Genomic DNA, 15,479 nt, shown 5'->3' on the forward strand with positions numbered 1-15,479 from the left:
GTAATGTTTTCTAACGTTACTTTTGAGTTGACGTTTAGTTTCATTATTCGTCATGGATGGTGAACTTCAAGCTACAAATCCTGATCCTTCATTACCAAGTGAACTTCAGTTGTTTGATGGTAATTTGCGAAAAGTTGACAATGACTTAAAACTGATAAATGGCTCTTGCATTTTTCGGAGACGAAGTATTTTAAATCCCAGCACAGCTTTAGTCTGTCATACAGAACTCGAGTCTTTTATAGCAGATGAAAATTGTTTTTTGAAGAAAGAAAAAGACGAGTTAACAAAGTATATTCAAGTATTGCAGCTTAAGATTAAAAATCTCCGAGATATTAAAGTCAAAATAAAAACGACTGTCAGGTCACAACGTCTTGAAAGAGTCTTTTTTCAAAAAGAACTTGCGGAAATAGAAAAAGACGAGGAGCAGCTATTGTCAAGAAAAGGAATGCTTGAAGAAACAATAGCTGCATTAAGTGAAGCGCTTGAGCACCTGTCTGTTGCCTTTAATCAGCTGAAAGATGTTGCTGCTGAAACTTGCCGAGAAAACTGTTTGTTGAAACACGAAATAAAAACAGTCGAAGAGTTTCTCACTCTTTGCAAAGAAACTGCGAACGAATTGAAAAAAGACAAAGTGCTAAAGCATGAACTGGTTCACGTATGGACTAAATATGCTAGCTTTGAAGAACTTTATAAAGATCTTTCCAATGAAATCAGGTTGGTGAAAGACGATTCTGAAAAGCAGTTGCATAACATATCCGAAATATTGGCATCATTTGAAAACATTGCATTGAACTTTTCCGAAATGAAAGAGGTATTTTTGGACCAGCAAAAAACATTAAGCAGTTATAAAATTGAAGCTGAATCTAAAATGGTCAAAGAAGAGTGTCAAGAAAGTAACAGACCCTCCGAGTTGACACAATCCTATCAAGAAATCACAATGAGGTAAAAAAACCGGCACTTTCATTATTTTAATATTAAAGCGATTTTTTTTTATTGCCAAATCTTGGGTTTAATTACGATTAGTTAGGTTAAAAAATGATTATGAGTATCTCTTAAAAGGTTCAGAGTCCATTTTTTTTGTTGAATATATAAATACTTGTACAGGTGCGTTCAAAAAAGTAAGTGAAAAAAAACAACAGACTTATCAGTTTGTTGCTAGAACTTATGAACAAATTAATAAAATATATATACTAAATAACTTGTCTAGGAGCGAATTCACATGCTTCAATAATCCGAAATTTATTCAAATGACGGTTTATTTGAGTGCTCAAAAAAATAGTATTAGCCACTCCATTCTTGTCGATTAAAAATGATAATAAAATGTGTTTTAACATTTATTGCTAAAGTTCATTTCACACGGTTTCTGTAAATGTTAAATAATCTCGAAAAATTTATTTTTAAAATGATCTGTGGAAAGCATTGCACCGAGTAAAAAGTTTTATTGTTCAGAAACCTCCGGTAAGGTAACTTATAAAGATCTAAAAATGATTTGAATTTGTCTAACTTATAGCTTATAAAGATCTAAAAATGATTTGAATTTGTCTGCCAGCACTGTGACATTAGTACTGAACCAATATTTTAGATCACAGAAATTATGGATTAATACCTTGACAAAGATATTCTTCAAAACACAATGCTATCCTAGACTGAATTCAAAACCCCTTAAAATTGATTTTTACCCAATGACCTGAAGCACTAGACCAAAACTGCGAAGAATTGAAAAAAGATTCTATATATATTAATAAATTATAAAAAGATATTATACTTATTAATAACATGTTTTTTACTGGAAGTCCCGTTTTTTGATGGCATCCTTTACAAATTTTTAACACTAGCTTAGAAAAGTTTAATGGCTACTAACAAACAATCAATATTTATAATTTTGTGAATGTTGTATCTAGAAGATAAAAATGATTTAGCACACTCTATTTCTAAATACTACTAACTTTTTTTAGCATAGCTGTATATAAGGTTGTTAAATCTTATATAAGACTGTTAAATTTTGGTAGCTAAACGATTCTTGTTCCAATTTTGAAATTTTCTTTGAAAAAATTCCTTCTGAGTGAGTTCTAAATTATACAACCAAAGGCCTGATTTAAATAACGAGATTTTACTTAAATCAGGCTTTTGGTTGTACTTTTTAAAATTTCTACTGTCTTATTGCATTATTCCAATGAATGTACTTTATTTCCTATCCATTGGCAATCTCTCTCTAAGCATACTTGATTTTTAAATTTTACATAAGTTACCTGAGACAACGATTCAAAAGCAATAAAATTTTTTTTAGGTATGCATTATGTTCACATAGTTTTATCTTCTCCTTAATGGTTTTGTTGGGGTTTTTTTTAGTAACTTTGCGCTAGAAAGCAAAATTGAAAGCCTCAATTTGACCGTCAGTTCCTTGATGACTATAAAAACTGAGCTTGAGGATAAGCTAAGATTAAAAGAAAACCTTATAGAAGAACTACGGAGTGAAAATGTAAAATACAAAATCAGCTGCAGTTCATTAAAAAGATTGTTATCGATAGAGCGCCTTAATTCAAATGAACAGGCAGACGAACTGAAAACTCTTAGGACAGAGGTAGATAAATGGAAACAACTGCATGACAAACTATGCGAAACGTTAAAAGATAAAGAAAATCACTCTAATCATCACAGTCAAAAACAAGTTACAGCGTTAAACGAAAAAGTAAGCTTTTTGACATCGAAAACTGACGAATTGAATTCTGAAATCGGAAGATTGAAGAAAGAAAAATTTGATTTGCTCTTAAGGTTAGGTGAGACATTTTGTCTTAAAAAAAAAAATCACATCACGTGTTATTACGATTTTAAGACTGTTTAATCTTATTGTTTGATCTTAAGGCGGCATACTTTAAGACTGCTTGTTTAAAAAGCATTAAAAATTTTCTTTTAAAAGTTTTCCTGAAACCAATATAAATTGAAATCACTTTAGTTTTAAGATGTGTAAGGATTGAGTGATCTATTGTCATTAAGTCAAATTGCGCTTTTACTTTTGTGCTATGTAGCACATCAAAAAAACAGTTGAAGACCACACTGGAAAAACAATCAAGCTACATTTTTGCTTTTTTTTAGTTTTTGCCCCTGTTTTATTCGGCTGCAGTTTAACTATATAATAATTGACTATATAACTAGAAACCCGATCAAATTACACAGATATTTAGCTTAACAAATAAGTGAGCTATGGTTTTTTGAAGTTTAAAATCTAATTTACTCAAAACAATAAAAATGTAGCTTGAACGTTTTTCCAGTGTGGTCTTCAGTTATTTTAGGTAAATTACCGTGGTGTGATCTAACAAAGTGCTATGCTTTAAGAAAGTCCTAATTTAAGAAATGACAAATTTCGCATATATAAAATAAACATTTGGGGAAAATAACTTAGTAACTTTAATTAGATATCAAGTTAGTTAAAATAACTAAATTTTTTTTTCTAGGTTTTTTATTTTACATATACGAAATTTGTCATTTTTTAAATTAGGACTTTCTTAAAGCATAGCACTTTGTTAGGTCACACCACGGTACTCTAACAAAAATTTTATTATCAACCAAAACTTATTTTGGAAAAAGACGCGAGTGCTTATAAAAGCTTTCCTTGCATTACACGCCAGAAACTTCAAACTGTCTGGTATTTTCTTGAACGTTAACAATTTTTATCGCAAATGTTTGTGAGTTTAAGAGTTCGTTAATTATAGGTATTTCGCTTTTAAATAAACACAAATTGTTGCAACTTTTGTCTTACTTTAATTCACTTAGGTAATCTGGAAAAGGATTTCGTTGAAGAACAAGAGGCCATTAAGCGTCAAGAGGATGAAAAAATTCAACTTTTGCAAAAGTTGAACGAAAAAAACCAGCAACTATTGGAATGCAAACGAACAGTACGTCATTTGAACATATACATACTAAGTATTATAATGTAGCATTTATCACGTGCCAACATCGTTGTCAACTATGTTCTTAGAGATGTTGTGAATATAAAATCAAAATTGTTACTGATTCGTAATTTCAGGTTTTAGGACTGGAAAAATTGTGGGAAGCTGAGCAACAGGAAGTTATTTATAGTTTGAGAGAAGCACTGTACAAAGACATGTCAGTAGAAGAACCTTATTTTACGGTAAATTTCGAAGTAAATTATCAACTTCAATGCTTCTTGCAGCTTTATAAAACGTCAACTTTTTAAGTTAAAAACTTAGAACGTAAGACTTAAACATTCTCATTCTTCTAGAACCGATCATTAGACGATAGATAATAAGAAGACTGATGGTTGATGAGAATGCTTGTAATGAAGTAGCATTTATGCTATATCAAATAACGATATAAAACGTTATTTAGTCTACATTTTATAAATAATCTAGTATAAGAAAGTGTAAATGAGTGCTAGTACCTAAGTACAGTACAATATCATGCAAATACAACTGTTTTGTTGTAAAATTCAACTCGGTACATCATTTGTTTACACAGATAGTTATAAATTATTATTTGACTTCAAGAGATCGAACTGATACACCGAAAAAAGTTCTATAAAATATTACAAAAAGTGAATAGACTTTTAGCCATTTTTGTAGCGCGAAACAAGGTTGGGATTTTTTCCTGTTGGTAGCCAAAAACAGCAGTTCAAGTCTCGTTTTCAACTCATTCGCGATAAGAGGATATGTGATATATCTGATATTCCTGTACTAAAAACGAGCCCAGCAGTCAGGAAACTGAAAATGGAGACGTTGCTAGTTTTTTTAATATTTTTTCGTCTAGACATAAACTAATCGTGTCAAGATAGTGCAAGAATCTAAAAAAAATAAATAAATAAATAAACAAATAAAAATTACAATAAATTACAAAAAACCTCAGATGCAATCTCTCACCTCTAAGTTTTAATCATCTTTAGGAAGAACAAAAGTAAACACAAAGGCTAAAATAGCTCCGGACTGAGAAAACAAGTTTCGCTGTCTCCACTTATGAATTTATTCAATTGAACAAAATACCACACTTTTCAGGAACAAACTTTATTTTTTTTATTATTTTAACCTTTGATAACTTTAATGTTCTTAAGATTTTCTTTACTAACGTTTTTATGTTCGAACAACTTTATTTTAAAAACATTTCGTTACAATCATTGATTGTTGAAAGAGGAATTAGCTTTTACAATTTTTCGATAATAATAATAAAAAAAAAACACCCCGTAAAAAAAAAGTGATACCTTCGATTTTTTCTTCTACTTTGAACAATCCGTTTTTGTTCTTCAGATAAACACATATTACGTAAAAATGGCAAAACATCTTGATTAAAATGCCTATGCTCCGATGATAATGGCATAACGCTCTTTATGCGTTTTTGAAAAGCCAACTCTTCGCTATTGTTTCTGAATCAACAAATTAAATATTAATTTAAAGGCACGATTCAAAGCACATAAATTTCAATAATTAGGCCTTGTTTCATTAATGCTCTCATTTATGGACTATTCTTTGAAAAAATAACAAAGGGAAAACGTACCGTTGTTGTATGAAGACAAGCTTATCTGTCTCATGGCAACGCCGGTAACAATTTTCTACAACCGATTTTGCGCTGTCTAACATGACCTTAATAGGATAAGGGGGAGAAATATCGATTTCAATAGTTAAAAAATCAACTAAACTATCAGTTAAGGAAGCTGACCAAGGGTAAATATCCTTCTCTTTGTAATCATATCTGGAATGAAGAAAGCAATCCATTTCCGAAATACAGTCTATTATGTTGCTGAGATTCTGAAGTGACGTATCTCCTATTAAACAAAATAACCATTTTAACTAAAAAAAAAAATATAAACTAAAATTTAGAGCTATTATTTAAAATAAAATTTAAAATATTATTGATAAAAGAAATACTTTAATTGGTTAATAGGTGGAAATAACAATAGTAGAAATTAATGAGAATTATTCTTTTAATTTAATTAAGTTTTAACAATGATATTATTTTAAACAACCATACCATCAGCCTTTTGGTTTATTTTCTTTATAAAAGAATGATGAGAATTTTTAGACTGATTACTCCAAAGATTGCAAGCAGATATCTAAACACAAATCCACTAATCATGATACACGAATACACATAAAGGCCAATCGGCCTAAACATCACTTGATCAATTACTACATATTTAAAATGATTGACAATCAACCTTTATAAACAAAAACAAAAAACAAAACAAAAAAAAAACAAAAAAAAAAAAAAAAACAAAAAAAAAAACAAAAAAAAAAAGATATATAGAAGATTCTCCATCATTTAAGATTAAGGCATATATATCACCTGAGATCTCTAAACCCAAATAAAATTGTTTTTTAAAAAAGAGACAAAGAAAAAAAAAATTTTATTACTGTTTCAATATTAAAAAAATCTTCGCTGGAGTTTTTCAAAAAATTTGTCAGATTAACACATGGAATCAATATTTTAAGCGGGTCAGTATTTGGCTGATGAACTTTCTCAAAGTTATCTACCAAACTTATATCTTTAGTCACAATTGGAGAATTAGTTTGCATATTGTTGTTGTTACATTGAGTTTTTAGTTTAACTAAACTATTTGAGGATGTTTCACTGGGGGACGTAATTATTGCATTTATATTCGATTTGTTCTGCTGCCTCTCTTTCCACAGTTTGTACATTGGTTCTTTTCCTTGCTCAAGCCAGAATTGTAGTTGAAGCATAGTTTTTCGAACATCATTATTACAAAACCTAATAATTTCCTGCAAAAACTCTTTTGGAACAAACACATGCTCAATTAAACAAATAATTTGCATCATGGGTAATAACTGTTCTGTAGGTGGTCGTTCTAGGGAAATACTTTGCATGCAAACACCTTCTTTATCATCAAAAATAGCTTTTGAAAGATCTATAAACAAGTAATATATCTCGCATTATTATGAACATAATGTAAATGATTTTAGATAGCGTACATCAAGACTCTGTATATATAAAAAATGTTTTAGCTTTAAATTACCATTTGCAGTTAGTATAATAGGTCTTTTTGAAAGTTGACGCAAACTATTTAGTCCTTGCCAAAACCCTTTATCATGGTCTTCATAAACAATGTCTACCTTAAAACAAAGCAAAAAAAGATTTGGAACAAGCTTTAGTGAAATGCACAAATAAACTTTCTGAAATAAGTATTTAAAAGAATCGAAAGGTTTAAAAATTGACATGAAATACAATGTTCATGAAACACTGACGTGTTCAAACAAAACCAATGACATCTCATCATCCTCAACTGTTTCTGGTTTATCTGCCTGTTTACAAGTAAAAAACGCTGCTTTAGATGCTGTTGGTTGTTTTTTTTTAATTTGGTGCGAAACAACAGCTTCTGCAACTCGATCTAAAACTTGCTTTCCAGTTCGAAGAATGGAAGAATTGATCTCTAAAACCTAATTCAAAAAATAAATAATTGAATAAAAAAGCGCATCCTTAAGAAGAAATTTTAGGGAATAAAATTTCTAAAATTTCTATTTCTATTTTGAAATTTAGAAATTTTAGGGAATAAAATTTCTAAATTTCACCTAACCCTATCAAAATTTCAAATAGATTTCCACCAGTGAATAAAAAAGATTTCAAATGCATTGGATACCCTACCATCAGTGTTAATTAGTCTTTTATATAATTATTTCTAAAAGATTAATATTAAAAAAAGTTTAAAGGCATAGTTTGAGATACTTTTCAGTAGATGTGAAGCTTAATTGTGGATACTAGTGTTTTTTTGTTTGTTTTTTTTCATCTCTAAGAATTGACATGAATGCAAAAGAAAAAAAAAAAACTCAATACCTCATCATTATAACATGGACATCAATAGTGCTCAGAAGCACTATTGATACAGCTATTCACAAAAGTTTAAATGATTGCAGAATTTTTATCAAGTCTGTTTGGTTTTTGTTTAATAAAGAAAAACTGTAAAATGATATCGACTTAATTTTTTTTATTTATTAAAGAAAAAGTAATTAGCTTTAAAATGAATATGAACATGTTATAAAAATTTTAATATTTAGTTTTAGTAAAATCTTATAGGAAAAATAAGAAGCAAAAAAGTTTAAACGAATTGCAACATTTGAACAAAAAATGAAAAAAAAAGCGAAATTAATATTTGAAGTGTCCTCCTTTGTTTTTATAGCAAAGATAAACTTGTTTATGCATTGTTTCAACTAATTTCATGCACATCACGCGAGGTACCTTCAGCCAGTACTCATTCAAAAGTTGTTTCAAATGCTGAGTTGATTGAACTTCATAGTATGTCAGTTGATTGTCGATCCAAGACCAAATATTTCCAATTGGGTTGAGATCTGGTGATCTAGGGCACCAGGGCATCACATTGAACTTTTTTTTCAAAAAATATTCATTGATTGAGTGTGCTGTATGAGCTGAAGCCCCATCTTGTTGAAAGATGAATTGCTTGCTTCTGCCATACAAGTGTCTGATTGATGGAACTAAACATTTTTCCAATGTGTTCTTGTAGGTGTATTGATTAATTCGGCCTTCATACAGCTTACAGAAGCCTATACCTTTGTGAGAAAAACATCCCCAGATGCCAACCGAACCTCCACCCCCTTGTCGACGATGTTGCAAAAACCTGTCTGAATATTTCTCAGTTGCAAATCTTTTGACATAGATTCTTCCCTTGCGGTTTACAACTTGAAAGTTAGCTTCATCACTCCAAATAACTTTTGCCCACTGTTCTACAGACCAGTCCAGCCTTTCTTTGGACCACACTTGTCGTTTACATTTATCCGTGATTGAAAGAATAGGTTTTTTAGCAGCTATGTACATTCCAATACCTTTGTCCGACAATGTTCGTCTCACGAGCTCTCTGCTAACTTTTGGATTATTTTTTGACTCATTGAAGATTTGTGCTAGCTTTTTGTAGCTGAGTCTGGGGTTTTCTCTGCTCATTCTAAATATACCATTTTTGTCACAGTTGCTGAGTTTGGATGGTCTCCCAGTACGCGGCATGTCGGAGACATCCTTGGTAAGTTCCCAGGTTTTGATGGTTTTTCTAACGCAATATTCAGAAATGTTAATTATTTTGCCTATTTGAACGTTTGTGTGATTTTTTGTCCGCGCCATACCAACAACTTGCCATTTGATGTCACTAGAAACTGATTTTCGACCGATTTGCACGCAATTGAAATGAATTTGAAATTCACAATATTTTAAGTTGATTTTTAATGAATTAAAAGCTGCCTGATGATGTTGTAATGAATTTTTTTGATTGAAAAACTACTCAATTATTTGCTAATTAATTGATAAATTCGCTGCAAAAAAAAATTTCGCAGCGGATTTATCAATTAATTAGCAAATAATTGATCCTAAATAAAATCGGTTAAACTTTTGTGAAACCTCTTAATTTGTATCACCTACCTTTTAATGAAATTTCTGAGTAAACGATAATGAGTCAAAACCTACTTTTTTTATTCTATTAACAAGTAACCTATTTACCAAATTGGAAAAATAATTATTTTGATATCTATTTCCGTTAGATTTTTATTCAAGAAAAACCGAAGATTAGATTTGAAAATTCTGCAATCATTTAAACTTTCGTGAATAGCTGTATAATAAACCATGACTGAATGTAGATTAATAGCACAAACAAGTACTGGATATTTTTTCAATTCACTTGCTTTTAGATGAAATTTCTTTTCATTTTCATGATGCATCAAACCTCAACGTATTTCTTTAGCTAGATTGCTCCTAATTGTAGCTTCAGCTTACATTTTTTAAATTAATAGAAAGCAAGAGAAGAAAACTTTAGAAACTATGAATAAATCTTTAATAAAATCTTTTTTTTTTTTTTTTTTTTTTAAAGTAAAAGTTTATTACTCTAAAATGGTAAGACTTTCTGAAACTTTTTATGACTTATTAGAACTTTCTAGACTTTTCTTGAATTACCAACACCTATTTACAACTTTTTATAACATTCTAGTACTTTCTAAAACATTGTAGAGCTGTTTTAAACTTTCCAAAGCTTTTTGGAATTTTCCAGAACAATCAGGAACTTTCTAGAGCAAATAAAAGCTAGATAAATATATCTAATACCTATGTAACAGTTTACATAAAGAACTGTTTTTAAATAAGTGAAGTTACTTTCTATTTTGCAGAATGCCACTCCAGTTTCAAATTATAACTCAAAATTAATACTGTCCAATAATTATTGGAAAATAACTATTTCTAAAAGAGCATATAGAGAAAATTTCCAAAGAAGTTAAGATGCTATGGAAAAATAAATTTGATTTTCCATCTTTCAGATCAATTAATATAAACAAACATTTACAAGGTGATGAAGATTTACAATTAATTTGTAATGAGGGGGAAAATAAGATGCTTTGAATGAACATTTTGATATTACTAAAGTTAACAGTCACTGATTATCCAAAGAAGACAAACAACTTTACTGCCAGCAAGTGAAAAGCAAAAGCGAAGTGGGTTACTCAACAGGTAAAGTTGGAAGTAAGGAAACCATTCACTCTTTAAAGAGATGAAAGCTGACTGCTGAATCAGCCTTAACACCAAAATTAACATATTAGGATCATATATCTAATGCTAGTGAGTCTACAGATTGTGAATATGAAAAAGATAAGAGCCCTTGTCCAGAAAATACAAGTAAAACTGCGACCAACTTGGTGACAATTACAAGAGTATCAAAAAACAAAGCTGTTAAAATCTGCAAGCAATTGTAACATGATGGCATTGATATTTCAACTCCAAGTCAAGCAGCAATTTATAAGTCAAAATTCAGAAATGCTGCTAAATTTAAGGCTGAAATGATTAACACATTACGCATGCAATATTGGTAGTGCTGGGCAAAATACTTTTTAAAAGTATTTGAAATAAAAATAAAATAGTCTACCTAAAAAGTATTTGAAATGAAAATAAAAATAAAATACAAGGAAAGTATTTCAAATAAAAATACATTATAAAACTATTTTAAATACAAAATACAAAATACTGGAATTGTAACGACTCGAATCGTACATCACAACTTTATTGACATAATTTAACCTTTAAATTAACATTTATTGGCCTTTAAAAGTAACAGTTTTTCGAATGTTACATCACTAAGACAGTTCCTTCGTGGCGTCTGAATTTGTCCAGCGGTGCTAAATAACCGCTCAACAGGTGCGGATGAAGGTAAGGTCGTATTGTACCTCACAAATACGTGTTTTATAACTTCATATTTTGCCAAGATTTTAAAATCCATACCAGAGTCGCTTAAGTACGATAAACATTCGTTGTTGACTGTTGTTTGTTCTGTAATGTTAATTTCGCTAAACGAGAAAAAATCATCACTCATGCCACTGCCACCAGCTGATTGAGTACCTGGAAGTGGATCAGGGTCAGAAATAGTATTAGCTCTGCCCAACAACTGTTGCTGCTGAGACTTAGCTGCACAAACGAAGAGATCACGACAGAAATCTTTTTTATCACCCGGAACCCATCTCATTTTGAAGTAGGGATGCAATACTGCTGCAACTTCCTGCTGGCATTATGTTCAGAAAATGATAGATGAACCTCAAATCTTGTTTTCAAGCTTGTAAGCATAGATTCTGCAAGTTTCTTAGCATGCTTCAGTGATTTCTGCTGCAGGTCCTGCAACTTCTGCTGTACGGTGTGCAGCGTCGGAAGTACATCGCCAAAGTACACATTGTCACCTTGTAACCTGTCAATGGCAACAGCAATAGGAGCCATTATCATTACATACTCTTCTAGACATTCTAACTCCTTCTTTTTGAACTTTGGCAACTTCAAAATGTCGCATATTTCTCCAAGCTTATCTTGCAACTGGAGAATGCATTTCAATGCATCATACCAGGAGTTCCATCGTGTAGGGACTGGTATCAGTATTGCCCTTGCGATGATTTTTTTGAGAGCATCTGATGCCTTGGAACTTCTATGAAGCAAATTCCAAATGCTGGTACACTTGGCCAATGCAGCTCGATAAAGACGTTTGAAATTAGCATTAGAATCACATGCTTTATCTGCATCAGTAGTTGATGTGAGGCTGAGAGAGTGACTATTGCAAGCTTCATGGTGAGGCAGAACAACTTCAGTATCATCATCCGTGTCTTCGCTAACTGGTAAATTTAGGACTGCAGTCATGTCCGCTATTTCAACATCATTGTCGGAATTTTCTGCTTCATCATCATCACCAGTTCCTGTTTCCTGAATTTGTTCTTCAGCAGTTGCAGAGATCCCTGAACCAGATGTAGTACTGCTAGTATCTACAAAATATTCTCGGAAGGCTTTGCTGAAGTTAGAGGCATTATCTGTTACTGTTGCTGTAATTTTTTCCACGTGAAACCCATAATCATTATGAATTTTTGAGATCATTGCAGCCACTGAGTCGTAAGTATGACTTCCAACAAAACGTTGACAGGAAAGAGCAACAGATATGCGTGATACTGAGCATTCAGTACTTATATCAATATAGTGAGCTGTCATTCCTAAGTAGCTCTTTTGGTTCACTGACCAAATGTCAGCTGTTGTACAAACAAATGGTACTTTACTGAAGACTGTTCTTTTATCATCACGCATTTTTTGCAAACGGGCGTTTAATCGCTTGCCTAATGTTTTGCGACAAGGTATACTGACATTACGATTGAGTCCGTGGATCAAATTTTTGAACGCCGGCTTTTCCACTGGGATCAAGGGGCGCATTTCCTGCACAACGTAGTCAGCAATAAGCTTGTCAACTTCATCCTGTGAAATGGATGTTTGATTTCGAGGCATAATATGCTTTTGTTTCAACTTCTTAGAAGCAAGACCAGATTCGACAGAAGGTCCACCTCCAACTCCAGATTCCATCTCAGCTACCGAACGCTTACGCTGTTTTGCAACTGAAACCTTGTGCTGCTTGTATTCCTCGATTCGCTTTTTGCCATGAGCATTCTGCAACAACAACAACAACAACAGTCAATCAACCGAGATTATTGCATTTATTTGTGTTATGTTATAGCATTAGCGTTTGTCTGTGTTGCTTTATGTGTTTATCGTTTTTACTGTTTAGTGCGCAATATAATATAGTGTTTTTGTAGTTATATACATACCTGAAGATGTTGAGTAAAATTAGAAGTTGCTTTCAGTGAACCACTGTAGGTTTTTTTGCCAACACATAACATACACTGTGCAATAATTTTAACATCCCCTGTAGTTTTACTTTTAGATATAATTTTGAAAAATTTTCCATCAAGTATGGCAGGGACGGCTTGTTCACTCTCAGCATTTTCATTTTCTACAATTTCAGTCGTTTCCCTCTCTTCCGCCATTTTGAATTTTTGGTAGATTGGTTCCCTCTAATATAGTAATTAAATAACAAATTACCATTACCAAGGGTGGTCCAAGGCAGCTCAATCCAGCCAAAGAACTTTTGGAAACCAAGTTTTAATTAATTTGCTGTTGGTGGAAAAGTATTTTGTATTTTGTGTTTTAAACAAAATAAAAAATAGCCTTGAAAAGTATTTGAAATAAAATTGAAAATACTAATGAATAAAAGCATTTCAAATAAAAATAAAAATAATACAAAAGTATTTTAAATAGTATTTTAAATACTTTCATTTAAAATACTTTTTAAAATACTCAACACTGAATATTGGTCCTTTCATTTTGCTAGCAAACACATTGAGGAAAGTGAATATCAAGTTGTGGTACTTGAAAAATGAAAGAACAAACGTGAAGTTAGACACACTGAGCTTAAAAGAATGCAAGGCTAAAGTTATTGTTGTAGAAATTGTAAGAGTTCTTGATGAAGACAAGTTGTGCAAATCAATAAAGATGATGATTGCTAATGTGACAAGTATTGACACTAGGAAAAATTATGGAGTAGTTGCCCACCTGCACAGAAATGTTCTTAGAAAAGGATAATATTCTAGTTTTGTTGGAAATACAATTAACATACCAACCCCATCACAATCTAGTATTTCTTGAACAGTTGTATGAAGTAGCAAAGATGCCTAAAATGAAATCAATTCTGCATGAAGAGGAAAACTCCTGCTTTCAGTTTGATGGTAAAAAATTGAATGCCAGATAGAATTCAAAGACCATATTTGCTCTTATTTCTTTGTGGTTCTGAAATGGCACTGGATATAACATGCTTTTTCAACTCAAATGCCTGAAAGGAAACCCTGCTGCTTTCAAACCAAATATTTAAAGACAATGTTTATCAAAATTTGATGGATGTAACTTATGAATTAACTTACTGTGGAGCTATGAAGTCATTTATAACAAATTGGAGTTTGAACAAATCCATTCCAGATATATAAATGTATTTATATTTGTGTTGAATGAGTGGTAAAATTAATAGAAGAAATGCATCAGAGAAACGGATAAATATCTAACCCTTAAATTTATTTCAACTAGTAAATCTTGATTGTTAATGTAATTAAGTAAATTTGTTAACATATACTACTTTAACAGATTTTAGTAAACTTCATGAGTTTCTTGTTCATTGGTGAGAAAAAGTTTTTTAGGAATGAAAAAAAGGTTAAAGCCTTTGAGGTTATTTAAAATAAAATTACCTCAATCTATATGAAAAAGTTAAACGATTTCTGCTACAGATTTTTCATTTTCTTTAATAGCTCAGAGCTACATATTAAGATATTAATATTTTTTAAAATTACAACAAGTACTTGTGATTGGAATCTCACTATTGATATAAATTGAGCCTCTACTAACTTGATACATGCTACAAAAACATTTGGTAATGTAGAAACTATTAATTTGTACAGAAGCACTTACTTTAAACTGCATTTGTTTTGCGCATGCAACAACTGCTGCAGTAGTACCACAACCAACAGGGCCAGTCAACAGCAGTGTATTTGATAAACTAAATTCATCCTCAGAAAAACTTAAATCACTGTCACTGTCACTATCACTTTCTTTTTTCCTGAGAAAAAGATTATAGTTATTGGTTGATTTTTTTTTTAATCAGCTGATAGGTTTAATAATGACAATCAAATAAAGTAGGTTAATCTACCATATGATTGCATCAATAACCAGAGCTGTCTAAGATAAAAACATACTAAATTACTCCTCTCTGATTACTAATTGTAGTTGTTACCTGGGATTTCTCACCATGTTATAAATGACACCTAAAGTAATACTTAGTGCAAAGCTTTTTTTAGAAGCAAAAAAAAAATAAAAAAAAATTTAAATTTAAGAGTTCAACCAAAGAGACGACTGCAATTAATTATTACTTTTTTGAAGCTTTAAGTGCTTTTTTCTTAGCTACCAGATCATGATGCTCTTTCCAAGTGTTTAACCAGTCAAATAACTCACGAACTTTAGCTCGATCGCCCAACACAAAACGGGGTTTGTTTGGTTGATACTTCTCGGTCCAAGAAAGAAACGAATTCACTACTACTTCATTTAGAACAAGTTCTATATACATAACAAAAAAGTAAAGCAAAGATATCATCCCAAATGAATATGTTTTCTCCTAAAGCAATCTTTCCTAAACAATTCTT

The 15,479-nt window shown here is 31.2% G+C and overlaps 3 protein-coding genes across 7 annotated transcripts in view; 1 reads left to right on the top strand and 2 right to left on the bottom strand.

Moving 5' to 3' along the window:
- Window positions 1–4,446, top strand: LOC149885596 (uncharacterized). Of its 3 annotated transcripts, none has more exons than XM_090092184.1 (5): window positions 1–942; window positions 2,350–2,777; window positions 3,772–3,893; window positions 4,025–4,129; window positions 4,241–4,446. In XM_090092184.1, exons 1-5 carry the CDS (start codon window positions 53–55, stop codon window positions 4,262–4,264), a joined length of 1,569 nt encoding a protein of 522 aa, XP_089948310.1. In that variant the 5' UTR covers window positions 1–52; the 3' UTR covers window positions 4,265–4,446. The 3 variants fall into 3 exon arrangements, 2 of the variants coding, with proteins under 2 accessions (XP_089948310.1, XP_089948309.1); XR_016453905.1 differs by having other exon boundaries at window positions 7–942; window positions 2,350–2,772; XM_090092183.1 differs by lacking the exon at window positions 4,241–4,446 and having other exon boundaries at window positions 7–942; window positions 4,025–4,223.
- Window positions 4,434–15,479, bottom strand: part of LOC145184850 (uncharacterized) — a 21,292-nt gene continuing 10,246 nt past the window's right edge. The window contains exons 8-16 of one of the 3 annotated variants that reach the window (XR_016453904.1): window positions 15,210–15,393; window positions 14,752–14,899; window positions 7,209–7,400; window positions 6,980–7,072; window positions 6,360–6,871; window positions 5,977–6,058; window positions 5,503–5,770; window positions 5,210–5,371; window positions 4,434–4,798 (exon numbers count right to left, since the gene is read on the bottom strand). Coding sequence is in view for 2 of the 3 variants with exons in the window: in XM_090092180.1 (XP_089948306.1) it covers window positions 4,711–4,798; window positions 5,210–5,371; window positions 5,503–5,770; window positions 5,977–6,058; window positions 6,360–6,871; window positions 6,980–7,076; window positions 7,209–7,400; window positions 14,752–14,899; window positions 15,210–15,393 (1,733 nt within the window). In the remaining variant the exon portion in view is untranslated. Of the gene's footprint in view, window positions 4,799–5,209; window positions 5,372–5,502; window positions 5,771–5,976; window positions 6,059–6,359; window positions 6,872–6,979; window positions 7,077–7,208; window positions 7,401–14,751; window positions 14,900–15,064; window positions 15,105–15,209; window positions 15,394–15,479 lie in introns of those variants that run through there. The other 2 variants (XM_090092180.1, XM_090092181.1) reach the window with 2 other exon arrangements.
- Window positions 10,863–13,423, bottom strand: LOC149885597 (uncharacterized). The gene is made up of 2 exons (XM_090092182.1): window positions 13,065–13,423; window positions 10,863–12,906 (listed from the first exon to the last, which is right to left on the bottom strand). Exons 1-2 carry the CDS (start codon window positions 13,281–13,283, stop codon window positions 11,458–11,460), a joined length of 1,668 nt encoding a protein of 555 aa, XP_089948308.1. The 5' UTR covers window positions 13,284–13,423; the 3' UTR covers window positions 10,863–11,457.

Source organism: Hydra viridissima, unplaced genomic scaffold (genome assembly GCF_058129835.1).
Source record: "Hydra viridissima isolate aposymbiotic clone 2 unplaced genomic scaffold, HvirCarnegie_v1 scaffold_7, whole genome shotgun sequence".
Taxonomy (NCBI): Eukaryota; Metazoa; Cnidaria; class Hydrozoa; order Anthoathecata; family Hydridae; genus Hydra; species Hydra viridissima.

What these genes read in the sequence shown, in the direction of transcription:
- LOC149885597 (XM_090092182.1), bottom strand. Translation starts at nt 13,283, where the DNA reads ATGGCGGAAGAGAGGGAAACGACTGAAATTGTAGAAAATGAAAATGCT. An exon ending in ATTTTACTCAACATCTTCAG is followed by an intron (nt 12,907 to 13,064) that starts GTATGTATATAA and finishes TTGTTGTTGCAG; the next exon opens with AATGCTCATGGCAAAAAGCG.
- LOC149885596 (XM_090092183.1), top strand. Translation starts at nt 53, where the DNA reads ATGGATGGTGAACTTCAAGCTACAAATCCTGATCCTTCATTACCAAGT. An exon ending in TATCAAGAAATCACAATGAG is followed by an intron (nt 943 to 2,349) that starts GTAAAAAAACCG and finishes GGTTTTTTTTAG; the next exon opens with TAACTTTGCGCTAGAAAGCA. An exon ending in TATTGGAATGCAAACGAACA is followed by an intron (nt 3,894 to 4,024) that starts GTACGTCATTTG and finishes TCGTAATTTCAG; the next exon opens with GTTTTAGGACTGGAAAAATT.